At 49.6% G+C, this 15,203-nt stretch overlaps 8 protein-coding genes across 8 annotated transcripts; 2 read left to right on the top strand and 6 right to left on the bottom strand.

Annotated features, from left to right (window-relative positions):
• Nucleotides 1–2,431: 2,431 nt before the first annotated feature.
• On the bottom strand, nucleotides 2,432–3,163 carry Aspvir_008763 (AP-2 complex subunit sigma; the record flags this gene model as incomplete). The annotated part of the gene is made up of 5 exons (XM_043271926.1): nucleotides 2,432–2,533; nucleotides 2,640–2,870; nucleotides 2,946–2,975; nucleotides 3,033–3,072; nucleotides 3,129–3,163. 5 exons carry the CDS (start codon nucleotides 3,161–3,163, stop codon nucleotides 2,432–2,434), a joined length of 438 nt encoding a protein of 145 aa, XP_043127861.1.
• Nucleotides 3,164–3,607: 444 nt separating this feature from the next.
• Aspvir_008764 (uncharacterized protein) lies at nucleotides 3,608–4,282 on the bottom strand (the record flags this gene model as incomplete). Its single annotated transcript, XM_043271927.1, has 1 exon — nucleotides 3,608–4,282. One exon carries the CDS (start codon nucleotides 4,280–4,282, stop codon nucleotides 3,608–3,610), a length of 675 nt encoding a protein of 224 aa, XP_043127862.1.
• A 526-nt stretch (nucleotides 4,283–4,808) lies between these two features.
• Nucleotides 4,809–5,782, bottom strand: dph5 (diphthine synthase; the record flags this gene model as incomplete). The annotated part of the gene is made up of 3 exons (XM_043271928.1): nucleotides 4,809–5,406; nucleotides 5,459–5,583; nucleotides 5,648–5,782. 3 exons carry the CDS (start codon nucleotides 5,780–5,782, stop codon nucleotides 4,809–4,811), a joined length of 858 nt encoding a protein of 285 aa, XP_043127863.1.
• Nucleotides 5,783–6,107: 325 nt separating this feature from the next.
• Nucleotides 6,108–7,746, top strand: Aspvir_008766 (transcriptional regulator SPT3; the record flags this gene model as incomplete). Its single annotated transcript, XM_043271929.1, has 3 exons — nucleotides 6,108–6,152; nucleotides 6,708–6,797; nucleotides 6,850–7,746. 3 exons carry the CDS (start codon nucleotides 6,108–6,110, stop codon nucleotides 7,744–7,746), a joined length of 1,032 nt encoding a protein of 343 aa, XP_043127864.1.
• Nucleotides 7,747–8,046: 300 nt separating this feature from the next.
• Aspvir_008767 (blue light-inducible protein Bli-3) lies at nucleotides 8,047–8,808 on the bottom strand (the record flags this gene model as incomplete). The annotated part of the gene is made up of 3 exons (XM_043271930.1): nucleotides 8,047–8,066; nucleotides 8,138–8,546; nucleotides 8,611–8,808. 3 exons carry the CDS (start codon nucleotides 8,806–8,808, stop codon nucleotides 8,047–8,049), a joined length of 627 nt encoding a protein of 208 aa, XP_043127865.1.
• A 1,430-nt stretch (nucleotides 8,809–10,238) lies between these two features.
• Aspvir_008768 (uncharacterized protein) lies at nucleotides 10,239–10,715 on the bottom strand (the record flags this gene model as incomplete). The annotated part of the gene is made up of 1 exon (XM_043271931.1): nucleotides 10,239–10,715. The coding sequence occupies one exon, from the start codon at nucleotides 10,713–10,715 to the stop codon at nucleotides 10,239–10,241; it is 477 nt and encodes a 158-aa protein (XP_043127866.1).
• Nucleotides 10,716–11,404: 689 nt separating this feature from the next.
• Nucleotides 11,405–12,061, top strand: Aspvir_008769 (U4/U6-U5 snRNP complex subunit SNU23; the record flags this gene model as incomplete). Its single annotated transcript, XM_043271932.1, has 1 exon — nucleotides 11,405–12,061. One exon carries the CDS (start codon nucleotides 11,405–11,407, stop codon nucleotides 12,059–12,061), a length of 657 nt encoding a protein of 218 aa, XP_043127867.1.
• Nucleotides 12,062–12,343: 282 nt separating this feature from the next.
• On the bottom strand, nucleotides 12,344–15,166 carry Aspvir_008770 (baculoviral IAP repeat-containing protein; the record flags this gene model as incomplete). The annotated part of the gene is made up of 4 exons (XM_043271933.1): nucleotides 12,344–14,450; nucleotides 14,500–14,609; nucleotides 14,703–14,981; nucleotides 15,041–15,166. 4 exons carry the CDS (start codon nucleotides 15,164–15,166, stop codon nucleotides 12,344–12,346), a joined length of 2,622 nt encoding a protein of 873 aa, XP_043127868.1.
• Between the last annotated feature and the right edge of the window lie 37 nt (nucleotides 15,167–15,203).

The raw sequence follows: 15,203 nt of genomic DNA on the forward strand, positions 1-15,203 counted from the left end.
AGCTTTGATTGAAGCACCGCCGACGACTGAAATAACGTCACTGGCTGACGCACCCAAGAAAAAAACAAATGATCGTCAGGAGGCGACACTCCGACTTTTCCACCAGGAAGACGTCTCGACGCGTAGTTTGTAGATAGGCGCTCTAAGTGCGTAACTGCGTACGCCCATGGCAAAGCTCTCGCTTGACAACGGGGCCACTGGAGACAGGAAACATTCAATCGTATGGGCCTCTCAGAAGGCCTGCCAAGACCGCCGGTCCGCAAACCCAAAAGATCTGCCGCGTAGACACCCCTGATGAATCATGAAAGTGATAATGCGAACAGGATCATTAATCAAGGCGGTGCGCCTCCGATGCCTGATTGGGTGCGGGTGGCCGTGCTGACGCGTATCAAACCAAACAAATATCCAAAAGGTACGCAAGGTCTGAAACGCAGGTACCGCCCCACATTTCACTAATGACAATGGGTTAGTCCGTACAGGTACCATGTCCTGCACATAAGTTGGGTAAGGTAGTCTAGAACTTGAAATTTCCATGATACCCCTGTGTCAGTTTGGCTATGAATCGATTCAAATCCCATAGAGAGTACAGAGACGCCAGATAACAGTCATGCATAGAATTCGGCCCTCTGGGCTTTGGGACAAACCCAAGGCCTTTGTAACTCGGACTTGTAAATTTGTAACATTGCCAAGCCTTCGTTTGACGTCCATTGTCAAGCTCGGGCTAAACTCCGCAGGAACTAGGTACGGAAGACTAGACCTAAGACAGGGGTAGGATGACCGTATCATTTACCCTTCTAGAACAGGGCCGATATTCCGGTGGGGGGAAACTGGGCCTCTTCACCCGCAAGCGAGATAATGAGCCTGTGAGCCTGTGATACGGTCGTCTGTTTCTTTGTTTCTTGCCCTGTTTACCTCTGCTTTCGAGGTGGTATTGACATGTTCGTACGGAGGTCCACTTGTATGGCCTCAAAGGTGGCATTTCTGGGTCTTCCGCCGTCAAGACAATCAAAAGGTTTCTCAGAAAGTGGATTCAAGTCTGAAGGCGAGAAGGCGAGTGGCAATGTGGTTCTCTGCCGATTAGTCCCCGCCTGCCGTATTGATGCTCATGCGTGACTGATCACTATTATAGTCATCTTCATTTCCCCTTTGATTGTCGTCGCCACAAATCAAAGTTTCATCTCCGAGAAGACCGCCCTGTCTGCCGTTTGATCGACCTGGATCGACTCGTGGCATGGTGCCAGTACTAGTAGTAACAGGATTTCAGACTCCTGAGCCCTGGGTGGATGGCCTTGGAGCCAAGAAACGGAGACGGCTGATTGTGATGCGACTTTTTTGTTGATATGGTAACAATCATCGGATGCCTTATGATGATCTTCGACTGGCTCCAGTTCAGCTTGGCAGATGGTAGGTATTGGTCATCGACAACTGTACAAAGTGATAGGTGGTTCTGGTTGTGTAATCTGAACTCTCGTTGAAGTAAGAAAGGTATGGTCGCTTGTCGATGAGTCGCCGTCTGCCTCAGTTAGAGCTCTGATCATCATCCCATGTAGCACCGTAGGGAGTATGACCCATGAGGCATTTCAGAAGGCTGCTGATCCCTGAGTCGCCTGTGAGTTTGCTACATGTCAGCTTTTATGTATAGCCTTGTTCCACCTGGCGAGTAGTGAGAGCCATGTAATCCGCTCATGTGCCCGCAAGAGAGGCAAATGTTCAAGTCAAATCATTCAAAGAGGGATTGAGAGACAGATTGTATTCTGCTCCACCATCAGAGAACACAGCGTGAAGCAAAAGACTGGAAGGAACCTGGCATTATGCCTTCTTATATCTGATGCCAAGACATGTTGTCACAATAACTACTACTATCGCAATCACAGACCCCGATCACCTCACCCTCTTCAACCATCCCAGTTTTGGTAAGAAGTCCTCTTAACTCAGATCTCAGGCAGTCAAATTTAGCTCGCGAACGTTAATTGAGCTTAAATGAAGTGGCTGCATCCTGAATCCTGATAGATCATAGATCTCATCGGTATTATTGCTGCCTGTTGCTGTTGGATGGGTTAGGTCAGCATGTCTGGCCATCATGTACCCCGCTAGCCTTGTTCAAGCATCACGGCAGATTTTTCGGCTGTTGTTCGCTGTCCCTGCACAGTACATTCCTCATGCGTGCTGCCTAACTTCTGAACTCTCAATTCCCACGAATAGGGTATCGATGTATTCGAAAATTAGATACAAGAGAGAAATGTCAATGTGATGCAGATATGGACATCACAAGAAAATGCGCCAAAATATGTGACAATATTTAAATCAAGCCCTCATAACTCCGTGAGATGACCATATCCCAAGGTCACCTTGATGCAAATTAACGTCCGCTTTATCAACGTAACGGCAAAGCGAGTGATCCCCTCTGCGACGAAATTTGGCCCCCAAGGGCTCACTCTAGCTTATCCAAGTGTTCCAGCCTCGTAAGCACAACCTGTTTGCTTGTTTCCTCGATTTCGCCCGCGAGAAACACCTCATCGAGAATCGCATATACCTGCGCACATCCTCCAGTTAGCACCATGGTTGTTCCACAATCGCATTACATCTCCTGCAGCCCTCGATGTCCCTGGCTATAAACACGCTAAACAGACCGCACACACCTTGTAAAAGTTGAATACCAGATCCAGCTCACAGACATTGCCAAAGAACTGGTCCAGGACCTCGACGAAGAAATGTATAGCCTCTAGATAGGCTAGCTCATTGTCCGTCGCGTCAACGCACACACAGAAGAACAGCCCTGCGTATCTCCGGTATACAATCTTTGTACTCCGCTTGAACTCAACAAAGTTCGACTGGTACTTCTGATCCCTGGGAGCGACAAGGCGATGAACCTGATATCAAGCGGTTAGTCGTGCGGATTCGATATCGTATATCGGAGGAAGGAGGACTGTTGGAAGGCCACGCACCTCGCCCTTGAGTTTTACTTTCTCCTCATCCTACGCAAGCCAGGAGTTAGCCAATCGTATGAGTACCAAGGAGATAAGACAACTTACGGTATAAGGCGCATACCACTTCGCCAGGCGTGTCTTACCCCTGTTCATCTGTTAGAAGGCAAGGCGAACTTAATCAGGGGGAAGCCTGCAACTCACTGGCGGTTCTGCACCAGTATAAATGAAAGAACCATCCCGCTTTTATTTCCCCGGCGATTTGCGGAATTGATGAGGCGGCGTAGTTGAGCACATATCAGTCACTACCTCCGGGGGGGTTCTCCGCAATGGTATGAGGGCGTCGATCCTATATTGCCATCACTCACCGCCTTTGCTCTGAGACGGCGCTGATATTCGCTGTTAACGATCAAGATATGTCGATGACAATAGATGCGGAACTACTAAGCTGGTGACTGGTTACACTCCTTTCTACATCTGGAGAGCGACAGACTTAATGACCATTTGCGATGCGAATATTGAGACTGAACTGTAGAACCGATACTCCTAGGTTACAAATGCTATGACAAGGTGTTATGAAAGAGTCCTTCCGCAAGAAATTGCAAGGAATGAGAGTTTGTGAGATCCGTTCGCCGTAAGTTAGTAGTATATTGCCGTTTACCTGCCAAAAAACCTGGCGAACTTCACGGGGAATCGAGCCTTGAATGCGCCAAAATATCAGTATAATCTGTCTCAAATATGAACCTCAGCAGCACGAGGGGCAAAAGGCTTACCGCCGGGCTAGGAGGCGTTTCTGGTGCCGTTGAGTTCCTAACACTATCGCCATTTGATTCCGTGTACTCATCGTCGTCATCATCGTCATAATCGTATTCATCATAACTGTCGTCTTCCTCGAAGTGAGGGAAAGCCCTGTCTGGGTCCCCATTGTAAACAATCCACCAGCCTATTCGCTCGCCTGCGGCGTACTTATCTCGGAGTTGGGTCAGGGCTTCCATGGCACTTGGATCCAAAGGGGAGTCCTTAGCCAAGTCTTCGGGGTTCCAGCTGAGCCCAGGCGCCTTAGCACCAGGTTCGGAGAGTGTGATCACCTTGGCCGCGACGTAGGCATAAGGCTGGCTGACAGCGGTTGCGCTATCGGTGTCTTCGGGGTCATATTGCTCGATGAATTGTAGGTCCGGTAGACGAGCTACGATATCCGGATCCGTCTTCTTGAAGCAGTCGGTAAGCAGTCGACTTGTCGCCGGTTGCTGGACGTATTCCGCTGTAGCGTCTTCCAGGTTGTGGAGAACGATGTAGACTCGGATACCGGTGAAGCCGGCGCGTGGCCACCGGAAGCCGTGGACCATGTATACAGGCATGGCGAGGAGAAGCTGGAATCGGTCGCTAAATCTGGCGTCTCTGGCTGGAGAAGCGAGGGTGCAATGGCCCAAATGACTGTGTGCACAGCTTCATATTAGCCTTGAAGTCGTGCGCAGGGCATGTCGTTGCACAAAAGGTATGGCAGGGTGGAAAGAGGTGTTTGCTACCTGTCGCATTTAATCGATCATTTTCCAGGTGGACTGGGATCTTGGCGCTAACTCAAAACCCCATCAACGAATGTTTGAAGAATGGTGCCACGGTGCCAATGCACCTTTGGACCTGTCTGCATCGCTCTGCCTCTTTTGACAATTGATATGCAAAAGATCAGTTATTTAACGACTGTTTTTATGCACTAATTTTAGCGCAGAGTATCCCCATGCGAAATTATGGTACTACTGCACTTCAAAATTAGGCAGGTAATTCTCCGATCATCTCCACTCTAGTACAATGACTCTGATGTATGGAGTGCTATTGCGTCCGTGTTGTATTCTCTAAAGGAATAAGGCAAATGTATCACTTAAATCATCATGAAGTTGCCCCGTATCCCTTCTTCCAGCTGGCATCAAAGGTTGCCTTATCCACAGCAAATTCTCTGATATAATCCCTCTCCAAATCATGTGCTTTTCTTCCAAGCAACACCAAGCTGTGCAAAGGTGGCCCCATGTCCACCTCTGACAGTTCTTTGAGAGTGCCTACTACCAGTTTCTGATCAGGACCGCCGACTCTAGCAGCTCCGACCGCAAGGCTGTCGGGTCCAAAGACACCTTCCTTTCGTTCTTCCTCGGTTTCAAGCATCTGGCTCGCACATTGGGCGACGGTCATATACCTAGGCGGTTCAAATATTCTCCGTCCTCTGGCCATGTTCTCATACGATTGCTCCTTGACCTTGATATCCAAGAGCACTAATGTGTGGAGACCTAGCTGAACGTTTTCCTTGACCCGGTCGTAGTAAGAGGATGGCTTCCAGTTCTCCGTGAAGAACACCATGCTCACAGTTTGTCCGAAATTGTAAAGTTGCAGACCAGTGCAGCCGATGCCGGACATAATCGAGGCGTTCGGGATAACCTTGGATTCAATGCCCATCTCTCGAGCTCGGAGAACCAAGTCCGTATGTGTTGTGGCGCTTGTAGGCAATTAGGCAACGCCGGACGATCCTGAAATGTGAGGGAACCTACCCGAAAGGATCGCCAACTACAAGGAATGCGATATTTGCCTTGTCGGCTCCAGCCAGTATCTCATCACTGCCGGTCTCAACCAGTTCCCTGTCTGCTTCAATAACGGGACGTCCATAAAACGCTTCCTACTAATGCACCAGTTCATTCTTTAGCCAACTATCGTACAGCAGCGTCTCTCAATGGACTCACTAGCTTTTCTTTGCTCACTAGCAGAATGCTTGTGTATGCCTCAAGGTAAACCCGCTCAGCCCTCTTCACAACCTCCAGGCCTTTGACAGTGATGTCAGTTTCGTCAGCCAGTCCAAGACCAACAAGGTACAACATCTTGGATGGAATTCAATGGCAATATTTGGTCAATGGACTTGACGTCTGTAGAACGGAGAATGTCATTCCCGTCCAGAATTTCTATCTTCCACCCCACCAGATGCGGCGGGATAAGGCGGAAAAAGGAAAAACAGAAGTCCCGAGTATCGGAATGGTCCCTGGCCGCGCTCGATCTGCTTCCTATCAGATCAGAGCGTTCTATAGTTTAAGCGTGAGTGTCGTGCAATCTGGTAATCGGGGAGTGTCTTCCTTCATCAGCCTTTCTCTTTTGCATTTCTGCTTCTATGTCTGATTGACGCCGATTGTTGCGTTAAGCGAATTCAATATGACGACCGATCGAACACCGAAGTATCGGCAGGAGATCCAGCAGGTAAGTCACCGGCTTTTTTCTGTAGTACTCTTTCAGCTCTTTCATCTCGAACGATGCCTTGCAATATTTTCGTCGCATATCGTTATGTATTCGCTCGTTTGACTGCCTCAAAGATCCCGTTATCGTTGGTCTCCTGGCTTGATTGTATCTGGATTGGGACGTATCGTGTAGTTGACACCCGATTTCCCTCGATATGTTGTCCTCTACTAGTGATGTATTGCAAGGACTTGCTGTTCTATGTCTATTTCTTTCTTATACACTGTGTTAGGCCAATCCTGTTATCATCTGTTCTCCTATCTTTTTATCTACAGCGTTACTTGCTACCCTTCTCGGTCTCGGCTCGTCTTCCCGTCATGCTTCGTCAGCGAGCCGTCTGAGAGGCAGATCACTGCACTTCAAGTGCTGCTTCTTCTGACCAGAGTGCCTCAAATCGTTCGGTTCGGCCTGGATCAGACGGAGATGCTCAAGGATGCCATCCGAGAAGGCTTCAATCATTCGAAAATGGATTCGAGTACCATTCAGATTTCGAACTCAGCTTGCTGACCTCTTTCGCAGATGATGTTCGTCTCTGGAGAGACTGCCGAGCCATCTGTTGAAACGACGACACTTATTGAGGATATCGTTCGCCAACAAGTGATTGAAATCGTATGCTCTTCCTTCCATGAGGCACGATGCTTGATTAACACTGTCACTGCAGCTCGCCCGAAGCACAACGTTGGCTACACGTCGGGGTGTGCGGTCCATTTCCACAGATGATTTGATATTCTTAATTCGACATGACAAGGCCAAAGTTTCACGTCTTAAGACTTTCCTTTCCTGGAAAGATGTCCGTAAAAATGTCAAAGACTCGGACGATAAAGGTGGCGCCGACGCTGCGGACTTCGCAGGTGCTGACGACCCGATGGCGGGAGGCGTCGTGGCTGGGCCCCAAGATGTTGCTTCCAAACCAAAAAACAAGAGAGCGCGTGTTGGCCTTGTGTGGGATGTGAACAGCTTCTACTCCATCCAGGTACCGGAGAGGGAGGACGAAGAAGATGAGGAGGAAGAGGAGCAGAACTATGCAACTCTTCAGCGTCTTGCAGCAGCTGATGAACGCACGAAGAACATGACCAGAGAAGAGTATGTGTTCTGGTCGGAATGCCGACAAGCATCGTTTACCTATCGCAAGAGCAAGCGTTTTCGAGAGTGGGCTGGCTTCGGAATCGTGACGGAGTCGAAACCCAATGATGATATTGTCGATATCCTTGGGTTCTTGACGTTTGAGATAGTTCAGACCCTGACCGAAGAAGCCCTCAAGGTCAAGGAACGCGAGGACCGTGAGAAGATCCGTCGCGGAGGAGCCGAGAGCGGAGCAGGCGAGAACACGAAGAAGCGGAAGCGAGAAACCGGTCTTTTCGATCCTCCCGAAGAGGGATGTACACCGGTTGAACCAAGACACATCCGTGAGGCTTATCGTAAGCTTCAAGCCACTCCGAACAAGAACATTGCTATGCTCCTCCACAATGGGCGCATCCCAGCCCGTATGCCTTTAAGATTGGTAGGATCCGTTCTTGGCTGTGTTCTGATCTCCGTGCTGATATACGCCCAGATTTGACCGAGTTCTCACGTCTTTCACCGTCTTACGATTCACACGATTTGCTTCGCGGCGTTACTCTTTTCCTTCGGCGGAGCTATACTACTATAGATACCCATGAACTACGATTGTACGATATTGAAGTTATTTTCGGTGAAATCTTCTGTCATATGTTTTCAGTTGTGCATGCGTGCTGAGATTCTGTTTTTCATTCTACATAATCAATCATTCTGAGGAACATTACCAGAATGCTCACAGCCCAAACAGCTCAAGAGGTTCGTAAAATCGTGAACATGAAACCAGTTCCAGCAGAAGGTACAATTATTGGTGCGTCCGGCGCCCTTGAGCAGGTCAGCATACGTTGCAAGATACTTGAGGGGGTTATTGCTGTGACTCCTTCAGATGGACTTACACTCAGCCAGTTCCTCCTCGCTCAGCTGCCTGAGACTGCTGATGGCAGGAACATCACCCTTGGAGACGCTCTTGACAGTTTCCACGGCTCTGCCAATCATCCCCTTGCGCGTAATGGCATACGTCGCCAGCTTGGCCTCCAGTTTGATCACGCCGATTCGCGGGTCTCCCGGGCCACCGTCATGCACACCGTCGCCCAGATCACCCAGCCACGCCTTCAACGCAGGCGAGTAGTACTTCTTCACGGTCTCCTGGTCGGCGACCAGAGCTGCGGTGCCGGAGATCGAAGCCCAGGAGCCGCTCACGGGATCCAGGAAGGACATGTTGACTTCTGACGGGTGGACGGTAAGATCCATCGTCTTGCTTGAGAAGAGATTCGTATGGAAGATAAGGTCAATACCGCCGTGCTCCTGGAATCCCCATTGCGTCAGCGCTTTTCTTTCGTAGTTTTGGTGGGAAAAATTAATACGGTACCTTTCCTGCTAGCGCCATGCACCGAGACGTCAAGAGGTCGGAGTTGGACAGCTTCGTCGTCAACATGCCGAATTTGGTCTCGCTGATGAAGTTGACCATGTCCTCGACTTTTTGCTGGAGAGGGGGGTCCTCAAGGCTCTTGGCCTTGTAGGGGTCGACGGGCTTGTTGCCGGTGCTTGTGTTGATTGTGGAAGACATTGTGTATAGCACAGATAGACAGTATAAAAATCAATATGAGGCTACGAGCAGTCACTGGAGAGGTATAAGGAAAGGACAACGAAGGTGGGCAGTATATATATGCGAGCAACAGGTACGATTATCGGCCGTTCCGATCCCCGATGGACTGACGTATAGCCATGTCCAGCCAATCAAACACGGTGTCTGATATAGGTCCAAAAGGTGCCTGTGTCTGGAGTACAGTAGGTATGGGGTGACGATGATGTTGTTGTATGCCAGGTCGATCACCGACAACTGGCGTAGCAGTGACGTCAAAGCAGCATCAACCCAGGCTCTTGAGTTCATCGATATTTCCACGGGGAATTAGTTATGTAACCTCCATTAGAGTCTATGTAGCCATAATGCAGAATCAATGGTCGTTCAGTGGCATTGTTCTTGTTAATCAGAGTGAAGAAGTGGAAATGGCAGCAAAGCCAAGTATTCAAAGAAGGGAGTAAGTATTTAGGATGCTGGGATGCAGAACAAAGGCTTTCAAAATATATATGTGTATTAAATTAGATATTACCTAAATGACTATCTATACAACTCATCTCTCGCCGTCAAATGGGCAAGACGACGGCCAGTCATCGTGAGAATTCCAGATGCTTCAAGTGCTAGATCATCACTACTAACCACAAAACGGCTAGAATGCATACTGAGACGATTATCGGTTATCGGAAGGTCACAAGTATATTACATATTTCGAACAGAGCTCGAGCCGAATAAGAAAACAATCTGGGTTCGATGAAAGCTCACGCTTCGTTGCGATGCTGATGTCAAGGACGCCCTGGAAGATTGGCCTCGCCTCGACATCCCGAGGCGTGACATCGAGTATACAGGAAAAGGGGAGCGATTCGGCGGATGATTTCAGTGGCATGTAACTCGAGGGTCTTGATTCACGCTCCCGTCAGTCGCGTGAAGCCTTTTCTGTTGAATTATAGCATGCGAGCGCCGGAAGTTCTTCGGTTACTGCTCGCAAGATAACGGTCTTAGACAACGTCCTCTGAACAAGTCGAATGCCGCTTATCCCTCGGAAGCCATCCCGGATTGAGTGATCAAAAAGCCTCTTCTCCCATCATAGTCGGTTCCCACTGTTCACGTGGATTTAAACAGATACGAAGCGGCATGGTAGGTGAACGGATACCTTGTTGCCGATTGACTAGTCGTACGACTTCGACGATAAGTTGCGCAGTCACAGCTGTCTTTACCATAAAGTGATGCTGTCCGTCTCGTTCTATCAACGACAAAACCACCTGCGGCAGTGAGCAGACGTTTCGCATGGAAGCACGGGTACGGCGAGCTTACCTCACAAGATTCCATAACAAGCTGACACAGAGAAAGATCAAGCCATGGATCAGCACTAGAAGGGAGTCGGCGTCAGTACTTGCAGGAGCTCGACCGAACTCATCGCCTCACGAAGGGCACGGGACTGCCGACAGACCTTCCTTGCCCACATGTTTGAAAAGTTTCACCCGGCCCTGTCTCTTCAGCCAGATCGGAACAAGGTCCTTCTGACAGGTCCTCCCTTCGATGATGAGACATCCTCCTCTTCTTCGCGGACACTCCAAATGTCGTCGTCGGCGTTCCATGATTCTCCTGATTCTCCAATTGCAAAATGACTCGTCTGTCCGAAAGGAGCATTTCTCCATAGGACACTCAAGCTTGCGCTCAAAACGCTCGACCAGCCAGTCGACTTTGAGATGGACGCCAGTATAGACAAAATAATAGAAATGACGACAGGTGTGTTTGAGCGCCAAGGCGTCAGGATAGGGAAGATACGAGGAGATTTGTAAATGCAGCTCTGTTGGTAGAGCCATAAGAGAGTGTTCAAAGGAAACATATTCTCCTTCCATAGGGGCTCCCATGACTGAATGCTTATCTGGTTGCATATTTCCTTGGATGCTTGGATGGGTTCGTTGAGAGTCAAAAGTAGAAAGAAAGCCAGAGCCAACTCCACCTATACAAGTCCAACACAAACACTTATATGTTACTGGAGCAAAGGTGTTGCCTGAAACTCAATACAAAAGCGACGTGGCTGTCCAGACACGGACAGCATGGAATGGGCAGACAATACGAAGTGTTTCAACTATTTAAAGCAACTTGAGGCACCGACGTTACCCCATAAAAGGAATCCGATGACCTGTTTCACTGGGGTTCCTGTCGGCGTCGAGAATTCGAGATGATAGGTAAGAGTGATAGTGATCGGCCATCGACTCAATGCGCCATTCATCCCACACTCTCTGTACAAAACCATAAACTTGAAACTAAGAAAGTAGATACACAGCTCGAGCAAATGATGGCAAACAATATTAATAACAAGCTGGAAGGAAGAAAGGACGCGACGTTTCCCCTTGTTCTTTTGGCGGTGATGTGATCTCAATCAGCCACAGCCTCACCGCCCGCCACTTCCGGACATCTATTGCCATCGTCACAATGGAAAGCTTCATCTTTCATCATCACGGCGATTCTTATCGATTTTCATCCTTTGAGAATTACCACATCCATTTCTGTACGAAGGGATATTTAAAACACCGCCTGAGAAAGCCCACTACAAGTCATCCCACCAACCCTCCTCACAATGTCCGGCAAAGGCAACACCGCATACGGAGCCCCCTCATCAGATACCGCCTTCCGCAAAACATGGGACCGAGAAGAATACGCCAAAAAAGCCGCAGATGAAGAAGCGAAGCGCAAAGAAGAGGGCAAGGCCCGCTACGAGGCAAAACTCCTAGGCAAGAAATGGCATGCGCCGGTGGACTACAGCACCCTCGAGGCCACGACCTCGCGCAGACAGCGCCTCGATGTCGCCTCGATGGTGGGCAAGACGACGATCGTTCCAGCGGGATCGGCAGTGGGTAAAAGGGGCCGCGGTGCTGGATTCTACTGCTCCGACTGTGACCTTACCTTCAAGGACAATCTGCAGCTGGTGGAACATTTGAACAGCAAGCAACACTTGATTGCGACGGGCCAGAGTGGCGAGGTGGTTCGTGCTAGTTTGGAGGATGTGCGGCAGCGGTTACGATTCCTGGCTCATCAGAAGCGAGTCAGAGAGGAGGAAGAACGGCGGGCCTGGCAGTTGGATCTTGGCGAAAGATTGAAGGAGAGGGAGGAACAAGAGGCCAAAGAGAGAGAGGAAAAGAGAAGAAAGAGGAACGAAAAGCGTCGGAAAAATGGAGAGAATGGGATCAAGCAGGAGGAAGATTCCTGGGAAGGTCGACTTGGCATTATCGCATAGTACGAGGCGTCAAAAGGGATTGGACATACGAAAGACTTCAGTTCATTGGAGGATGAAAGTTTTGCAGATACCCAGGCGTTTGGTTTTACTTTGGGATTTTCTTCGGGACTGGGTTATTAGTGTCAAATAGACAGAAATTGCATTTACCGCGCTGTGATATTGCAGATACGTACGCTCCAGAGATATCGTGCCCGGGAATACCTTCAACAAAATAATTGCTTAAGCAGAGAGCCGTTGTTCCCATCCCATAACACCAACCATGTTCAAATCAAACGCCATTTCTCAATCAATGCACTCGATCCCTTCCAGTGCGCGCATCGCTCTGGCCCCTTCCTTCTCGAACTGACTGACCAATCTTTCACATTCGCGCTTGAGCTTTTCCTCTCCGTTCCGAGCATGCCAGAAAATCCACTCTTCTACAGTCATCTTCTTCTCAGGACTTGTAAGATCTCCTTTGATACTGTTCAGAGCAGCCCCTACATCCACGTTCTCCTTATCACTCATTGAGGCGTAGAGAATTTCGTCTATGTCAATAGGTGTCCAGGGGTGTAAAGTCTTGAGTGCGCCGGAGTTCACATTTCGTTTGGAAGGCGAGGGCGTACTGGTTGCCAGGGGAATGCGAACCACTTTCTCCTTAGACGGTGATGCTACCTGTGTCCTTAGAGCCGATGGTTGTATGGTTGGAGGTTGGTTCTCAGCATCGGACGACTGGGGTGATGAAGATGGCGAACCCTTCGAAGTGGAAGGGAGAGGCGACACCGCATCGCTTTCCTGTCGAGCAGAGTTTATTCTAGCTTGTGGCACTTTATGGGAATTCGGCGTTCGAGTTTCCGCAATCGACTTGGCAAATTGCTTCTCTTGGGGGATGTCGCTGAATCTCTCAGTCGTCTTCGGGGGTACTTTGGATGACCGGCGATGGACAGGCGTTTCGTTGACCTCCAGCTGCGGCTCCGGCTCCGGATCTACGTCCCTGTCTTGCTCTATGTCGTCCTCGAGGTCCTTCTCTAGCTCTGGCTCCGATTCTGGCTCCAGCTCTTGCTCTCGTACGTCGTCTTCACTGTGGCGAGAAATCTTTCTTTGTTCGAATTGCAGAGGTGCCTCCGGCTTCAAGCTATGCCTTGTTTCAGGCCTTTCGGAAGCAGGAGTTGCAGCCTCTGAAGGCTCCAGAGACTCTGGGGATACGGCCCTTGTGTGACTAGTTTTCTTCACTTTGCTGGTCGAGGACTTTTTGGTCGCCTTCTTCGTTTGAGAGCCACTACCTCTCCTTTCGGGTTCAAAGCCTTGCTCTGGGTTCCTTGCTGCTACCTCCACTGACACAGAAGACCCTTGGTACCTACGATCAGCTTCAGCATCAACATCTGCAGCGTCAGCTTTTGTTGCTGGGAGACTCCCGGGTGACTCGGACGTTTTCTTTTCTGAAAGCCTTGCTTCTTTTGAGATTCTCTGCTTGGTAGTGGATTTAGCTGGTTTCGGCTGCTCGGCTGGCAACTGAACATCACTTGTCCGCCTGTAAATAAATCCATCGTCGTCGACTCGACGCAACTCTTGCTCTTCGTTTCGCTCGACAGTATCATGCTGCACCTTGGGTGGCTCTTCTGCCGCCTTCTTTGTTTTCTTTTTGGACTTCGATTTCTTCGAAGGCTTGTGTGTTTCCGCCAGAGGCTCTTCGACCATAGGCTCGCCGACTTCAAGTTCGGCCTCAATTGCTGCATCAATCTCGGAATCTCGCGGTAAGCGAGCTTGCGGAGCTGCCTTCGCTACCAACGAATCCTCTGAAACCTTCCGACTTCTGGATGATGTCTTCTTCTTGGTGGTCGCACGCCCCTTCTTAGCTTCAGCTTCGAGCAAGGCCTCGTCGTCAGGCTCATGCATACCTGCGATAGCAACATCACTGCGAGTGCTGTCTTCTCGCTGAGTAGCACTGTTGCGCGCCTTTGTCGCTCTCTTCTTGGTCGGAGGTTCGGATTGATGAATCTCTTCTGCAATAGCTATGTTAGACTCTTCTGGGTCCATTTCCTCACTAGACCTTTTCTTGCCTCTGGTCCGCTTGGGCTTGGCAGGTTCAGGTTGGGCATATTCCACAGTGTCTAAGTCCATCTGGTTATCAGGCTCCAGGGTATCACCCTTCTTAGATTTCGAGGTCTTCAATTTGGATTTCGATGACTTCTTTGAGGCTTTCGTTTTGGTTGGCGGCTGAGGAATATCATCCTCATCCATTTGGTTGTCAAGCCCGGTCATAGGCGCTTCCGATACCGTAGACTGGGTCGAGAGACGAGACGACGCTTTTGAAACGCGCGACTTTTTTGATCGAGAAGATTTGGACTTCTTGCCAGGAGGCTGTGCAAAGACAAAGAACGAACAATCGGCTGACCGTCGGTAGTGCTCCTCACTAGGCAAGTCAGTGAATATCAAGTGGGAAGGAGCGATGAGGCACTGACAAAGGGTCATCTTTGGGTTCCCATCCGTCGAGAGACAGTTTACAGTAAGCACAACTGGCTAGATCATTGCTCTCCTCAGTCGGGCAAAAGTACCATCCACCTTCCACCATCTGCCATGAACAAAATATTAGGTTGCAAATTCAAGTTGCATTGCGCGTTGGAATTGAGAACACGTCAAACACTACCTTTTCAGATTGGCAAACCCAGCCCCGCTTGCCATCGTGTGGCCATTGATCGCCAAACGTGGCTTGTCTTGCCTGCGCTATCCTGTCGCTTGTTGGATCTTCAATCTCAGCGGGATTTGAGCTGTGTTGCTCGATGTCCATCATAATAGCCCATCCGCAATCCTTTGAGTGTTTAAGATGCTCAGTAATCGGGTTATCCTCCGATTCCCACCCGTCGAGCGCGCGCTGGCATAAGTAGCATGTCGTATTATCGGGGTTGGTCTCGTAGGGGTTGTAGTAGAATCCTGCATGCGCTAGCTTTAGGTAGGAGTCAGCCATTGCATCAACAGAGATACAGATATTAAAGAGTGATATACCTCTGCAGGCGACGGCCTGCTATGAGGCCAAGATATCGGCTTGACGGACTTTGCGCTCGATGTCCGTCGTCGTTCGGGATGGAGAACCAGATCAAAGCTGGCGAGACGGGCGGCGAAAGTCTCCATTTCCTTAATTATTATACCAAAAAGGAGATCGCATTAA

Source organism: Aspergillus viridinutans, assembly GCF_018404265.1.
Source record: "Aspergillus viridinutans IFM 47045 DNA, scaffold_7, whole genome shotgun sequence".
Taxonomy (NCBI): Eukaryota; Fungi; Ascomycota; class Eurotiomycetes; order Eurotiales; family Aspergillaceae; genus Aspergillus; species Aspergillus viridinutans.